The 15,771-nt window shown below is 35.8% G+C and overlaps 1 protein-coding gene across 3 annotated transcripts; it reads left to right on the forward strand.

Moving 5' to 3' along the window:
* Window positions 1–1,398: 1,398 nt before the first annotated feature.
* On the forward strand, window positions 1,399–5,698 carry LOC107489596 (uncharacterized). Of its 3 annotated transcripts, none has more exons than XM_016110346.3 (5): window positions 1,399–1,954; window positions 3,163–3,285; window positions 3,640–4,478; window positions 4,838–5,241; window positions 5,333–5,698. In XM_016110346.3, the coding sequence occupies exons 2-5, from the start codon at window positions 3,276–3,278 to the stop codon at window positions 5,436–5,438; spliced, it is 1,359 nt and encodes a 452-aa protein (XP_015965832.1). In that variant the 5' UTR covers window positions 1,399–1,954; window positions 3,163–3,275; the 3' UTR covers window positions 5,439–5,698. The 3 variants fall into 3 exon arrangements, with proteins under 3 accessions (XP_015965832.1, XP_015965828.1, XP_015965830.1); XM_016110342.3 differs by having other exon boundaries at window positions 3,628–4,478; window positions 5,333–5,697; XM_016110344.3 differs by lacking the exon at window positions 1,399–1,954 and adding an exon at window positions 1,992–2,924 and having other exon boundaries at window positions 3,628–4,478; window positions 5,333–5,697.
* Window positions 5,699–15,771: the final 10,073 nt, after the last annotated feature.

The raw sequence follows: 15,771 nt of genomic DNA on the forward strand, positions 1-15,771 counted from the left end.
GTCTTCGTTGCTCTCTGTGTTGATGTTTTAGGGCTTGCCGGTGTAGATTAGATTTGAAACTAGGGATAACTGAGATTTCCTCTGAAAAATTTTAGGTGCCATTTGGCTGTTCGAAAAATATTGTAAAGAAAGAGGTAAGGTTGCCTGAATAATCCATGGAACCCTGAAACGGTAGAGATTAAAAAAGGTGATAAATAATAATCCATTAAAGAAGCATAAATGAGAGAGCTGGTGTGACTCGGTTGGTTGTTGGTAATGTAAGTTTGGTATGGGGAAGCTTTAATTGTGACAAAATTCCAAATTCGATTATTAGTCCATTTTTGGTAACAAAGTTTTGGAAATCAAATCATGAGGGTGTATTTTCCGTGGTTTATCACCTGCTCGAATCATGTTTTAGTTATTTAACCAGTGGTTATAAAAGTTTGAATTTGATGTTGTGCATATCTTATGATATATTGACAAGAATATGAAATACACACAGACAATACATTGATATAGAAGGATTTGGATCTTCTAAAGTTTGAATTTCACTTTATAGAATAAAGTATGATATTATACCTTTGAAAATTTTCTCTTTTATATTTATTCTTGGTCCTACTTATGAAATCAATAGTGAGGGATCACACTTTATTTTCTAAGATGAAATTCAAACTTTAAAAGATCCAAATTCAATATAGAAATACAATATATGATAAAATAGAAAATATTTTTTAATAAATTATAATAATATTTTAATATTTTATTAATATTAAAATATGATTGATTTAATATAAATGCTACAACAACAAACGGGCAAACACGGCAATAAGTTTTATGAAAAGTAGTAGTATTAATATCGGGTACAATTTTTAAAATTAAACTGCAATTTTTTAAAAAGTTATTTAGTTTATAGAAAAATTAAAAAAATGACTTCTTTCATAATATTACTATTTTTTATCACATTTTTTTAAAATGAATATTTTTAAAATTAAAAATCTAAATACAAAATAACTTATTTATAAACTATTTTTAATAAAATTATTTATTGTTTAAATTATTTTTTCGAGTTTAATTAATCAAACTGACCTTAATAACTCATTAACCAACAAACTTTTAAATAGAGTTACATTTTACGAAGAATTAGTTCTTAATCTTTTAAATAGGAGACATCACGAATTCACGAGCAACCAAAGAAAAATCACTTGGCTCTTGATTAAAAGTGAAAATTTTAAATCTCATTTTGGATTTAAAAATAAAAACAAAATTTTTCTATAACTAACCATTTGTTTGTTTATTCGTGACAAATGGATTAATAATTAATCACTCGTTCCCGCTGCAGTGGTACCCTTGAAAATTGAATGGTATTTTGGGTCTGGAATTGGAATTTAAGAATTTGGGTAAGTGGAAGAGGTGGTAGAGTTGATAATTTAATGCAATGGACAATTACATATACCCTATTGAATGTGCGATTGTATGGCATTGGAAGGTTGTAGTAGTAGTAGTAATGAAGAAAATAGTAGGGGCCGTTTGTTGCTATGCGTTAGTCTTTTGCATTAATTGCTGAACAAGGTGGATAGAAAAAGAGCGAGTGAGAAATTAGGATTAAGAAGGAAGGGGAAGTTTTTAGAGAGAGAAATTAAAGGATTTCTAGAGAGAGATAGTGTGTGTAACAGAGTAAACAGTTGACCATTATGAAGGTTATAATTACAACTCATCCATTATCTCCTCAGTATTCTGTAGCTACTTTCTTTTTTTATTAATTATTAATTATTATTGTAGCCTAGTATATGAGTCTAATTTGGTATATTAGTTAATTAATTAGCTCAGAAGTTTTTTGGTTTCTCTCTTCTTCCTTTCTTTCTTCCTTCCTTCGTTGAGTTTCCTCTCTTAAACACAAAAGTACATTTTTGGTTATATCAGCTTCCAAAGGAAAACTCCTCTTCCGTCTTCGTCACCTTTGGACTCTTTTTAGCAGGTAATTTATTTTCTTTCTTTTCATTTTTAACTAAAAATTTCCTTCTTTGTTTTAGTTTAAATTGCTTTTACTTAATTTTATTAATATTGTTTCTGAAATTGTCAGTTCTCAAAGGTCTGATAGAGAGAATAAGAAGTAAAGTGTTCTTTATTTTATTTTTTAGCCCAAGAAAAGAAGATTGAAGAGAGATACAGAATCTTTATTTAGCCCTAAAGTCTTTCTCTTTTTTCTTTATTATTTTTTCTTTTCTCTTTTTCCCCCTCTCTGATTTTTATTATTATTTTACCTTTTTGATGGGGTAATGAAGGGTTTGGGTTCAGTTTAACGTTTCGATGAGACCAAATTCCCTGATTTTCTTCACAATTTGCAAAACTCAGAAGGGATTTGTTTGCGTTTTTTTAACTGTACCTTTATGGGTGGATTTCTTTAAGTTAGTTTATTCTGATTGAGTCAGATCTAATCAGGGCTAAAGGACAAAACACTGGTAGGGTTATTATTCATCTTCTTATTCTTTAGAGTTTAGACCCTTGTGAAGTTGTGGCTTAAAATTTATGTTTTTTTTATAATTATTATTATTTCTGTAATTTTCCAGCTTATAACTTTCGAAAAAGTTTTCAGATTTTTAAAACTTTTTTATTTTTCTTATAATTTTTTCTTGTCCTCTTGTACACCGAGCACTGTACTTGGATTCTACATGGCCGAAATCTTCTACTTATAAAAAGAAAAAGCCAACTGCTGCTTTTTTCTTTTCATTCTTTTTTTTTTCTCTATTTGATATTGTCATTGGTTTATTTATATGGTCCCTCCTCGGTTCTACAGATTTGAGTGATAATGTGATATAATGTAAACAATGCTAACATTCTTGAAACTTGTTTTATGCTTTTTATTTCACTTAATAATAATCGTGGCGCTATGATTCGAATTTGGTTATTAGTTCTTGGAGTTTCCCTTAACTATGTAGGAGTACAAGGTATTATCACAGAATTCAGTTTCCTTTCTAAATGTTTAATGGCTTCCTAGAAATTCTGCATTAGGACCTATTCTTTTCGCTTCCTTTTTTTAGCCTTGGTGGCTTTGGTCTTCATTTAAATTTGGTTATTCCCCAAGTGATTTGGTAGAAAGCTCGAGTCCACTATGAATTTTGTTTCTGTTAAAGTACAGGTATCATTAGTTACCAGCTAATCTCATTGGTTTTTGTTGATTTTCAGGTTCTTGCGGCACATTGTGTGATCAGAATTGCTTCATTTATTTGTAATTATCAATTACAAGTTTTTGTAGCACATACATAGAGCTTTGCCAATGCATTGAACCTTGTTAAACCATGAAACTAGGTATCATACTGTTTATTTCTGGTTTCTGCAATTAGTTCTTTTACTATCTCTTTCAGCCATATGCTTTCTCTTGGGTTCACATTTTGGACTAGTATGATTTTATTCCTTGAATGGGCCTTGTATATTTTGGGTGATGATTTGTAGCTTACCTCAATGGTAGATTGTTTCATGACCCATGTTTTGAATGTGGAACACAAAGATTTTCAGTTTTGTTAATGAATTAGGTTATGGGTATTTTCTTTCGTTCTTCTAGTGCTTGAATGATGATGATTTTAATCAAGTTGCTTATTGCTTTTGTGATATTCTGGTATTCCTGACTCATTTTCCACTAATTTTAAAAAGTTATGGCCGAAGGTGACTTGGCTTTCGTCCCTACAAATACTAGCCATGAGGCTGAACCTCAGTCGATTGAGTTTGATGGCCAACATCTAGACAGTGCTGGATACAAACTACAAAACCATAAAGTGAAGCAATATGAAAATGACAACTCAATTGATTTCAAGAAGCGTGAACAAGATTCAGACCTATCATCACATAACATGCAGCCAGAAGATTGCAAGTCTAGAACAGAACTTGATTTTTCTAGTTGCATGAACAATCCCAAAAATTATTGTGATGCAGAGTTCGGGGATGTTATTGATCCATTGTCTCGTTCTAATGATTTAGAGACACTTATGAAGTTACAGAATGATATGGAATCGGTTAATAAGTCGGCTACATCACAGGTCCCTAATCCTCCAGACATGATAGATTCATTTGAGAAGTCATTGGATGTCTATATGGACAAAAGCGTCACAGAATGCGAACCAGAAATTGCAGTTTGTTACAGAGAGAATAGTAATGTTGTCAAGGATATCTGTATTGATGAAGGAGTACCAAAGATGGAAAAGATTTTGTTTGAGAACGTCAATGAAAAGGCTTACAATTGCATTCCTTCCAAGAATTACGACGACGGAAAAAAGAAGAAAGACAGCCATGAGATCAATCCACTGCATCTTCCATCAACGGAGGAATCTGATCAGGTTTCTGATAATGATGATCATTCCAAGGATATGATGCACATAGATGAGAATGTGGCTCAAAAACTTGGTGAAAATGTTAGCACAGAGATCGCTTTCCTGCAAAAGTTAGATACTCAAACACAACAACGAGATACGCAGGGTTCTAGGTCTTCTGATGACAGTGCTGAGCAGGTGTGAACATAGTAGTGAATGTCACATTTTGTTTTATTTTATTTATTTTTGTAAATTTCATGCAGTCATGCCTCCTAGATATCACTGTGAAACATGAATTGTTCATGAAATCATCACAAGTTACAGCGCAAAATCTAGAACTTAAAAAGCTACCATAGTTTCAATTTATATGCTAGTAAATGAAGTTTCTAGATCATTGATTATTTATTTCTTACTATCTATCCTGTGGCACGCTGATCTTCTGGTGCATTTATTAAAACTGAAGTTACTATTGTCCTAGCAGTAACATTTTCTCTCCAAAATTACATGTTTTTATGTGAAAGAGAGAATTTTGAAAATGATATGTGATTTATTTGCAGGTGTCTGGTAAGCTGGAATTGCATTCCCAATCTGTGGAATCCAAAGATACAACCGAGGAAGCAGTGTTAGCTAGCCACACTTTGGCATCAGAAGTTGATGAATCGAATGGTGATGTGGAGAACAGAAACTTAACTAATGTGTTGGGTCCTTCGGATCCTGTGGCTTGTGGCAATGATGAATGTCACCGAGCTGTTGAATCTCAAGCATTTAGGCCTCTAGATGCAGTGACCGATGGTCAGGTTGCAACTAGTCAGGATCGTTATACCTTAGGCGAGTCAAGTTTCTCTGCCGTTGGCCCTGTATCTGGTCGTATAAGTTACTCAGGGCCGGTGCCTTATTCCGGTAGCATTTCTCTTCGTTCAGATAGCAGTACAACCAGCACGAGGTCATTTGCCTTTCCAATGTAAGTTTCTAGAAAGCCTCTTCTGTTAAGTAATTCCTTTATGTTATCAGTATGCAACCAAAACTAATGTTTACTTCTTTCTACAATGCAGATTGCAGTCTGAATGGAATAGCAGCCCGATCAGAATGGCAAAAGCGGAGAAAAGGCATTACGGGAAGCATCGCAGTTGCTGGAGTGCCCTTTGCTGTAGATTCTAAAGATGATTCTTCTTATTATTATTAGTATTATCATTATTATTATTTTCTTAATTTAATAGGTTAAATTGATATATACCATTTTTAAGATATCCTTGAGAGTCATGCATATAGCTATTCTCTAGTGTGCAGTGAGTTGTTTTAGAATGATGCCTGAGTTAACGCTCTTGCAAGCAAAAATCTTTAGAGTTTTTAGAGTTGCTTGCATGCCTTTTATACCCTGTAGATGCTATAATTGATTTTAATTTTATTTCCATTTAAACAATTCTTGTTACATATTACTTTTATTAAAGTCATGATATTAGAAGTTAGCATCATTATTATTTGTCTCTTATTATGGAATCTATAGATTGAACATAAAGATTTACCTCAGTCGTTAAATTGGGGGATAAAAAATCTGAGAATTAATATTTTGCCACAAGTAGCCGAACTTTATATGGAAGATGGACTAAATGATGGGTTCCAATTAGGATATTCAGTTTGATGGGAGGGACAATTAAACGTTTCTTAGTTTTAGGGCAAGTAGAAGTTGAGTTGAATTAGGTTAAGTTAGGCTCTCACTTTGGTTTATTAACAATTAAGTTTATTTACGAATTTTAAATTTGACTAACAATTATAATTTATTTATAAGAAAAGTTATCTATTAATTATAATTTATATTTGAATAAAGTAACAATTAGATATTTGAGGAGTTCATTCTTAAACTAATTAGATCTTTAAGAAAAAAAAAGGTACTAATTAGGTCATATACGATAATAGATGATAGACATGTATGTTCTTTTATCAATGAATAGTATAAAATAAAATGAATTTATTCATGTATTTCGTTATCTATTATGGTGCGTATAACGTTATCATATGAACACGTTATCACATGAACATGGAAACGATGTAAATTTGTATAGTAAAGTATTTATCATCTTTTGAGTTTTTATATAATAATCTATCAATCACTTTATATAATTCTATTTATCACGAATTCTATTAAAGTAGGTGAAATTTCGCTTCAAAAGTTATTATCTGCATGACAATCTTTTAGAAATAAATACGTTATAGTACATATAAGCACTACTATTAAATTTTACGTAGTGAATTGATAGAAGTACATTACTTATTCATCGTTTACTATGCGAAAAATCAATCTAAATATTATAATCTAGCACTGAATTACAAAGATATTACAATCTAGATATGACAAAAAATGTTATAATAATGTGTATGTAGAAAATTATATATTATTAATTATATAAAAACAAATTCTTTGAATCAATTAGTTGAACCTATCTAAATTTAAGTTGGACTCACGAGTCTATGAGCTCAGTTTAACAAATTGTTAACTAACCAAACTCGAATTAATTCATAAAATAATTTAACTCACTTTTAATCCTACTGCCGTGGTACACATAAGTTGGTATGTCATTTGACTTAGTAGCATGATGTTTCAAACTAAAATTCCTACTAAATGATGTAACGGCCTTTTTTCTTTTGGGTTGAATTTTGGTTATTTAAATGGGTTAATATCGCTTACGGTTGCCAAGTAGGTTGTTACTTTATTTTTGTCAATTTTCAGAAAATATATATTATCTAGTTCAAAATTCTAATTCCTTATTCTTCGGTTGTTTAGTGGCTTCTATTGTAATTCTTTGGCTGCGTTTGTTTTTTTACTATTGAGATTGAAATAATAAAATTAGAAGATTGAAATTGAATATTGTATCTAGTAATTAGGAACTAAAATTAAAATTTCATTATTGGAACACAATTTTAAATCCTTCAATATCTTTAGAAAATAAGAATATAGGAGGACTGAAATTTTTAAAAACGAAAATTACAATTTTTATAATATTTCTTTATAAAAATATTCTTATTTAATTTTTTAAATTATAAATTTATCTTTCAATCTCTATATTTATCTTAGCCCAAATATGATATTAAGATATAACTCAATTTAAAATATTTTATATTAAATACAATATAAAAATTTAATTCATTTTTTTATTTCAGTTTCTATTCCCATTATCTACCTTTCAAACTCAATTTTCCTTCCAAAGGCAACCTTAAAACATGAAATTATAAATGAACTCTCATATCATGCATGTTGATCAATAGATTTTGATGATGCACCTGTCTTCTTGGTCAAATGGCATTTTTATCAACAGCTAATACAACCCCAAAAGTTTTGCATGAAGAGTTGACCAGAAAAATTGGACTCGTCATTTTAAATTTTTTGATATATTAATTTAGAAAAATATGCCTTAGAAGAAGTAGAATTTTGAGCATTGTTTTGGTTAGGTGGAAGAAGAGAAGGGTCATTCATGAATCCAAAGTTCATGGTTTTCAACCCATTTACAGGATCAGGGCACTGTTCCTCTACACTGGGGATAATGGAAATTTGGTTGAATCTAAATTCATTGAAGAAACTGGAGTTGAAATTAGGATCCATTTTTAAAGGCATGAAATCTGAAAGAAAATTCACCTCTTCCATCAGTATTATTAATCAAAAGTATAGTTATGTGTCACCAAAACCTCACATGCATAGTGGGTACAACAAATTTGTCTTCACAAAAAACAGTTGAATTCGAGGAATTAAAGTCTGATTAATTTAAGATTACTAACATGAGAGCGAGAGAACGAGAGCGAGCGTGGGAGGGAAACACTGGGCGGGGCTAGATCTAGGAATTTAGGAAGGGATCCTCGGGTTTGGAATCGAGAAGAGTATCGACGGCTGGAACATGAGTCTTTCTCAATCTTTGTGAGTAACCTTCCAGGCGACATATAAAAGAGAGAGTTATTCAACTTGTTCCATTGGACGGGACGCATCATTGACATATATCTAACTCGAAAATATAAAGGCACAAATATATACATGTTTGCGTTCATTCGATACACAACAAAGGGAGGGGCGTTGAAAGCTATAGCAAATATGAATCAGATGCGCCTGCGAGGTCGGGTGGTGTTTGTTGGGGAGGCCAAATATAGAAGAACGCCGGAGTCCCAAAACATGAACAATAGAAATGGAGGGGACGACACAGAAAATCACAGATTACTGCAGATAAGGCAAGAAGTCGTACAGAATGATTTAGTGATTGGAAATGAAGAAAGGACGGAGGGATTGGAGAAGGTCTCCCATGAGAATAGGCGCGTAAAAAACATCGACTTAACTGTGGTGCCAAAAAATATGGAATGGTTGCAGAGGAGCCTCGTAGTGGGCACGACAATGCCCATTAACGCTGCTTCTATGAAGAAGATGGTCGCGAAAAACCTGCCAAACGTCATTCAGGTCCGGGAGATGGGAGCATACCAAGCGCTTATTACATTTGATAGTGTTCGGGAAGCGGAAGAAGCATTTACGTTTAATATGAATAGTCTTCTACAAGTTTTTCACAGTGTAAGGCGGTGGGAGGCATCGAAGCATAGTGATAAGCGGAGAGTGTGGCTGGAATGCTTTGGGGTTCCGTTGCACGTATGGTCAGTGGAAACGTTCAAAACGATAGGGGGCCTGTGGGGTGATGTGATTGCATGCGATCGAAGAACTGAATTATGTAACTCATTCACTGTGGGATGGGTGCAGATTGATACTTCTGTGAAGGACATCATCCAAGAGCGGATTCATGTCACTGTTGGAATGGAGGGCTTTGATGTTTTGGTTAAAGAGATTGGACATGCGGCGTGTAATCTTGTAGACTCAGAGAAATATGAAGCCAGGGACGAAATGGCATATCTGAACCATGGCAGCACAAGCAAGAAACCAGGACTCGATATATGGCCGAGCCAGAAAGCAGAATCCTGGCATGCAGGATTCCATGACGAAGAGCTGGGGATGAAGGTACCTCGGGGGGAGGATGATGACAAGGGTAAAATAGTAATTACCGATGAAATTTTGAATGAATGGCTTAATGACGATGGATATCGCAATTATAGGGAGATCATAACGGATCATGCTGATAGAGGAAAGAATCACGGCGATCCCAATTATGGCGGAAGTAATGCCCAGAGTAGTAACGCTGACTCGGAGAGGACTGTCACTAGCATTCTTCATGGGCTGCCAAAGAGGCCCATTATTGCACAAACACAAAACCAAAAAAAGGGGGCTGGAACCGGTTACACCAATGCTCAAGGGGATGGAAGGATTGGGAGCCCAAATAAGGAGTGGGCCGTTGCTATCACTGATAACCAGGGGAAAAGGCTGGACCGATTGGGTATGAGGGCCTTAGTTAGAGTAGATACTCATGCAGGGCCTGAATTCAATGGGTCGGGTCATTGTGGGGACTGGAGTGGGGCGGTAGGAATGCAGAAACCAAACCGTGCAAAGAGGGAAGGACTCTATCGTGATGGCGATGCCTGCGAAGAGGGTGGCGGAGATTGTGAGGGATCTGTTCCTCGCAGTGTAGTAGACGATGAAGGGAGTCCCGGGACTGGCAATGATGAGCTCTTGGCAGATAGGGCTGAACGCGAGAAAGCAGGGGTGGTGGATAACCAGAACGCAAGTGCCGGAGGGAGGGATGAGGGGGACGAGCGGGATAAGGAAGTACAGACAAAGGCGCTTGATGGAAGCGGTCCGGAGATACGCGGTCAGGAGGAGGCCATGCTTGCCCTGGGTTCTGATGATGACCAGGGGCGTGACCAAGGAGATCGGAGGTAGGCGTGTGAACAGGGTAAGGGTGGCCGTGGTTTTGAACGGGAAGCTGGTAGACCGGGAGACCTGGAAGCCGAGGGAGAGGATGATGACAGTCGGGTTTCAAGGGTGGAGGAGCAATTGCTGGAAAACCAACGGGCCTGGGAACTGGGTATAGAGTCCGGTGCGATATTGGAAGACGAGGATGTGGATATTATGGAAATTCTACAAGAACAAAACGCAGAAATAGCTCGTAAAAAAAGAGTGGCAAAGCAAAAGGCGAAGATGAGAAGGTGCAGACCAAAAAACAAAAAACAGGTGTGTAAAAATATTTTAAAATGATCATTAGTTCATGGAATGTTAGGGGGTTACGAGGTGATGGAAAGTTGCGAATGGTGAAGGACCTTAGGAATAAACATAGGTTAGACATGGTTGGGTTGATTGAGACTAAAAAGCAGGTAGTGACGAGGTTTGACGTCACAAGAATTTGGGGACATGACAGTGTAGGTTGGGAATATGTCGGATCAGACGGTGCCTCTGGTGGAATGTTGTTAATTTGGAATGACCTGGTGTTTAAAATGAATAATTGCTATAAAGGGGAGAGGTGGCTGTGTGTTGAAGGAGTGATGTTAAAGAGACGGTTCAATTGTTCAATCATTTTGGTCTACGGAGCACATACTAGAGCAGAGAGGAATCATGTTTGGGAGGAGCTGAGCTATATAGCTGGGTTATGTCAGGTCCCGTGTTGCTTTCTGGGAGATTTTAATGAAATAGTACATGAAGGGGATAGAAAAGGCGCTACAGGTTTGACTCGGTCTGCGGAAGAATTCAAGAGTTGGATACAAGATATGAATTTAGTGGATATGCCGCTCTCTGATCGTAAGTTTACATGGTTCAGGGGACGATCGTGCAGCCGGATAGACAGAGCTCTGCTGAGCTTAGAGTGGCTAGAAGAATTCCCTGAGTCCCGTCTTCGAGGTGGGCCAAGGGGCTTGTTAGACCACTGCCCTATAATAGTTGAGGACAGGAAGTTGTCGATTGGTCCAAGGCCGTTCAGAAGCCTGGACTCCTGGTTCACACATGAGGGTTTTCTCAGAATGGTGAAGGAAGAGTGGAGAGGGCTGGGGGACAAACCTTTCACAAAAAAATTGAAGAGTTTGACTGTTCCGTTGGGGAGGTGGCATAAGGATAATTTTGGTGAGATGGACAACAAGATTACTAAGTTTGAGGAAGAAATCAAGAAACTTGATGATATGGTAAGTAATGGAATGTATGATGGGACGACAGAGGCTAGAAGAAAGGTGCTGGTTATGTGCTGTGAGAGATAGTATGTGAGAAAAGAGATACATTGGAAACAGATGTCTCGATCTCGGCATGCGAAGGATATGGACAAAAACACCAGGTATTTCCACAATATAGCATCAGCAAGGAGGTGGAATAATTGGATTGATGCATTGGTAATAAATGGTAGAAGGGTCCGGAACTAGGCTAGAATAAAGATTGCTATCAGAGATTTCTACAAAGAGTTATATCATCAAGAATGGTCCCCCAAGGTGAGCTTCAGGGATGGGTTGGTGGAGAAAATAAAAGAGCAAGATGCTGTGGCTTTAGAAGTGCTGCCGTCAACTGAGGAAATTCGAGAGGCAGTATGGGATTGTGAGTCATCTAAGGCACCAGGGTGCGACGGGTACAATCTGAATTTCATCAAGAGATGTTGGGATGAGATTGGAGCAGAATTTACAGCAGCAGTGATGGGGTTCTTTCAGATGTCCAAGCTTCCGGCAGACTCCAATATTACTTGGGTGGCGCTGGCACCTGAGTTCATTGGTGCGGAGGAAATTAAAGACTTGCGACCTATTAGTATGGTGGGATGCGTGTACAAGGTTATATCCAAGGTCCTAGTTAGAAGAATGAGATCAGTGATGCCAGCTTTAGTAGGAGAGACTCAGAGTGCCTTTGTACAGGGAAGGAAAATACATGATGGGGCATTAATTGCATGTGAAACGGTGAACTGGCTTAAATTGAGGAAAAAAGAGGCAGCAATAATCAAGCTTGATTTCCAAAAAGCCTATGATAGAGTCAAATGGAGCTTCGTGGACATTGTACTGCAAAAGATGGGGTTTGGACATAAGTGGAGAGCATGGGTTATGGAGTGTGTGACCACTGCTTCTATGTCGGTTCTGATGAACGGCTCGCCTTCTAAGCCATTCAAGATGGAAAGAGGATTGAGACAAGGTGATCCCCTCTCCCCCTTCTTATTTGTCCTAGTTGTGGATGTACTGCATCGCATGATTGGGGAGGCAGTTAGGAATGGACGGATATCGCCACTGCTAGTTGGCAGGGACAGTATAGAATTATCACACCTCCAATTTGCAGATGATACTATTCTGTTCTGTCCACCAGAAGAGGAGTCTATTCGGAACTACATGAGGATGCTGAGGTGCTTTGAGTTGATGTCAGGGCTTAGTATCAATTTTGATAAGTCCAACTTGATTCCAATCAATTGCAATGAGCAGTGGGCCCAACGTATGTGCAACTTGTTGGGGTGTAAGCGAGACACTCTCCCCGTTAAATACCTTGGAATCCCGCTAGGTGCAAATCCGAGATTGGTAAAGACCTGGAAGCCAATCATAGATAAAGTGGAGGAGAAGCTCAATATGTGGAAAGCCAAGGTGTTAAATAAAGCAGGAAAATTGGTGCTTGTCAAATCCGTATTAAATAGCTTGCCGGTGTATTACTTGAGTCTGTTCAAGATGCCGAAGGCAGTTGCTGAGAAGTTGATATCTTTGCAAAGAAGGTTCCTGTGGTGTAAGGAAGATGGTCGAAATGGTATGGCTCTGGTAGGATGGGATGTGGTGCAGGCTCCTAAGAAGCTAGGTGGTTTGGGAGTGGGGGACGCTTTGATTCGGAACACTGCTCTGTTGTTTAAGTGGTGGTGGCGTTTTGCTAAGGAAGATTGCCCACTTTGGAAGAAGGTAGTGTGTTCGTGCCATAATCTGAACTCAAATGAACTTCTCTCAACTCAAGTATTACCTACGCGAGGAGGCCCATGGAGGGATATTTGCCAAGTAAGTTTCACGAATCAACAGCTTCGGGATAAGATGGTCACAGGGTTGTCAATGGAGGTGGGTGATGGGCAACGGACTCGGTTCTGGGAGGATGTGTGGCTTCTTGGTGGAGCTCTAAAAGATCGATTCCCGAGGCTCTTCTTTGTTTCAAACCAAGAGGGATCTGTTATTGGGGTTTGTGGGTTTTTGGATGGTTTAGAGTGGATCTGGAATTTCCATTGGAGGCGTGAGCTCTTCCAATGGGAAATGGAACTTCTGGACCAGTTGCATGAGGTTTTGAGACCGGTGAGGCTAGTACAAAACAGCGAGGATAGGGTGGTATGGAAATATGATAGACAAGGTGTTTTTTCAACTAACTCATTTGTGCAGGTATGGCAAGAGGAAATACTACCACAGGAGATAACCAGTTTCAGCTTTACTAAGAGTATTTGGAAAGGTCTAGTGCCACCGAGAGTGGAGCTATTTGCTTGGTTTGTGCTGATAGACCGAGTGAATACTAAGGAAAGGCTAAGCCGATTTGGTATCATCACCCAGGAAGATAATGTTTGTGTATTATGTAATAATGATGTGGAAAATGTACATCACTTGTTTCTAGGTTGTACCTTTGCGTGGCAGGTGTGGAATGCTTGGATATTAGCTTTTGGCAGACAATGGTCTTTTCCGGGGACGCTGAAAGAGCACTTTTTGAGCTGGACAGAAGAACCGAGTAGCAAGGAGACTCAAAGGCAGCGGTTGAGGTGTTTCTGTGCAATCCTTTGGAACATCTGGCTGGAAAGAAATAGGAGGATTTTTCAGAATACCAACAAAGGCGTTGAAGAAGTTATCAACATGACGTTTATTAGCGCTAATGAGTGGAGTTGTGTGGATCCTTTTTGTTGTTGATGGCTATGCCGGAGATGACTTGGGGATCGGTCTTGTGGAGTTGCTCTAGTTCTTAGCTGTTTAGCTTTAGTTTTATTTTAATATTGTTGACTTGTTGGTTGATACTATTGCTCCACTTTACTGTGTTGAGCTGCCCATTCAAAAAAAAAACCTAGCTGAAGAGGGAAACTTTAGAACCCAAAGAGCTTGAGCCGCGTGATTCATGCGTACAAAAAATGAAATTGAGGAAAGAATAGACAAATTGTTGAGTAAGTAAACCTGATTATCACAACAAGTAAGGAGCTCGAGATTAACAACATGCAGCACAGCAGCAGCAGAAGAGGGTAGTTCCGTTTTTTTTTCAATTTTTTTTAAAAAATAAACCTGATTATCACAAGTAAGGAGCTCGAGAGGATTAACAACATGCACAGCAGCAGCAGAAGAGGGTAGTTCCTTTTTTTTCAATTTTTTTTAAAAAATAAATAAAATAATTGAGTATAGTTAGTTGACTATAAAAGAAAGAGATACAGAATATAGAAGAGAGAAGGAGATAGAGAAACGGTTAAGAAAATAAAACCAGGGAATTATGAAATGGTGGCAAAAATAAGTCACACTATGGTCAAAGACAGCGAATCTTAAAAACAAGGTGAATGTTACAATACTCCCCTCATGTTTGGAGTTTTGAAACTCCTTTATATTATCAATATTGTAATGTGTGTTGGCACAGTTTTCTAATAGGTATTTTATTAATAGAGCTTTTATTATATATTAAAAACTTCATCAAATAATTAATGTCAACAATATTTTTTTTTAAAAATTAATATTTAAAAAATTAACACTAACATAAAATTATATTTTTAAATAAAAACCATAAAATAATTATAAAATATTAATAGAATACGTTGCTTAATAAAACAAAAATTAAAAAAAACGTTGCTTATAAATTATTTTTATAAATTAATAATTTAATCTCCCATCTTTAATATGATTAATTATATTTATTCGATTTAAAAAGATAACTATTTAAAAGTGTTAATTATAAATTAAAAAATTAATATAGTCGTATTATTTTTAATATGATTATGTTTACAATACTCCCTAATAGTTTGGTAAATCAACCGTGTATAAAGTTTTTAATTATTTAATGAATCAATACTCTATATATTTTTATTTTTAAATTAGTTTTTTGCAGTTAAAATTTTCATTATTTTCTTTATATTTATTTTACCGCTTCTGCTTTAAATATTAAAATCCTTTATATTTATTTTATCCCATGGATCTCTTTCTCAAATCTCACTTCTAACCAAATCTATCATTACCATTCACTATCGTGACCGGTGTCTCGTTTAACGTTACATCTCCTTCATCATTTTTTATTATTCTATTCGGATATGTTTTTAAACTATCTTCAATTTTTGTCCCTATTTTAATTGTTCTGGTATTCTATTTTTGTTCCTATTTTAGTGTTTTAAATTAAAATTTAAAATTTTACTTTCTAACTCATTTAATAATCTAATTCTAAAAGAACATCTTAATATTTAAACTTAATACTAAATAATATATTTGATTCTATTAATTAAATTTAAATTCACATTTTCGTGTTGTTTCTTTTATTTACCAAAGATAAAAAATTTAAATTCAAATTTTTATTTTTTAATTTAATAAAACAACTTTATCTATTTAAAGAGTATTTTTATCATTTAAAATTATATGAAAGTATATTTTAGTCTTTTAAAATCAAATTTAAATTTTAACATTATAAATTTATTAAAGAGTAAAGTACTGTTTTTGTTCC

The sequence above is a fragment of the Arachis duranensis genome, chromosome 5 (assembly GCF_000817695.3).
Source record: "Arachis duranensis cultivar V14167 chromosome 5, aradu.V14167.gnm2.J7QH, whole genome shotgun sequence".
Classification (NCBI taxonomy): Eukaryota; Viridiplantae; Streptophyta; class Magnoliopsida; order Fabales; family Fabaceae; genus Arachis; species Arachis duranensis.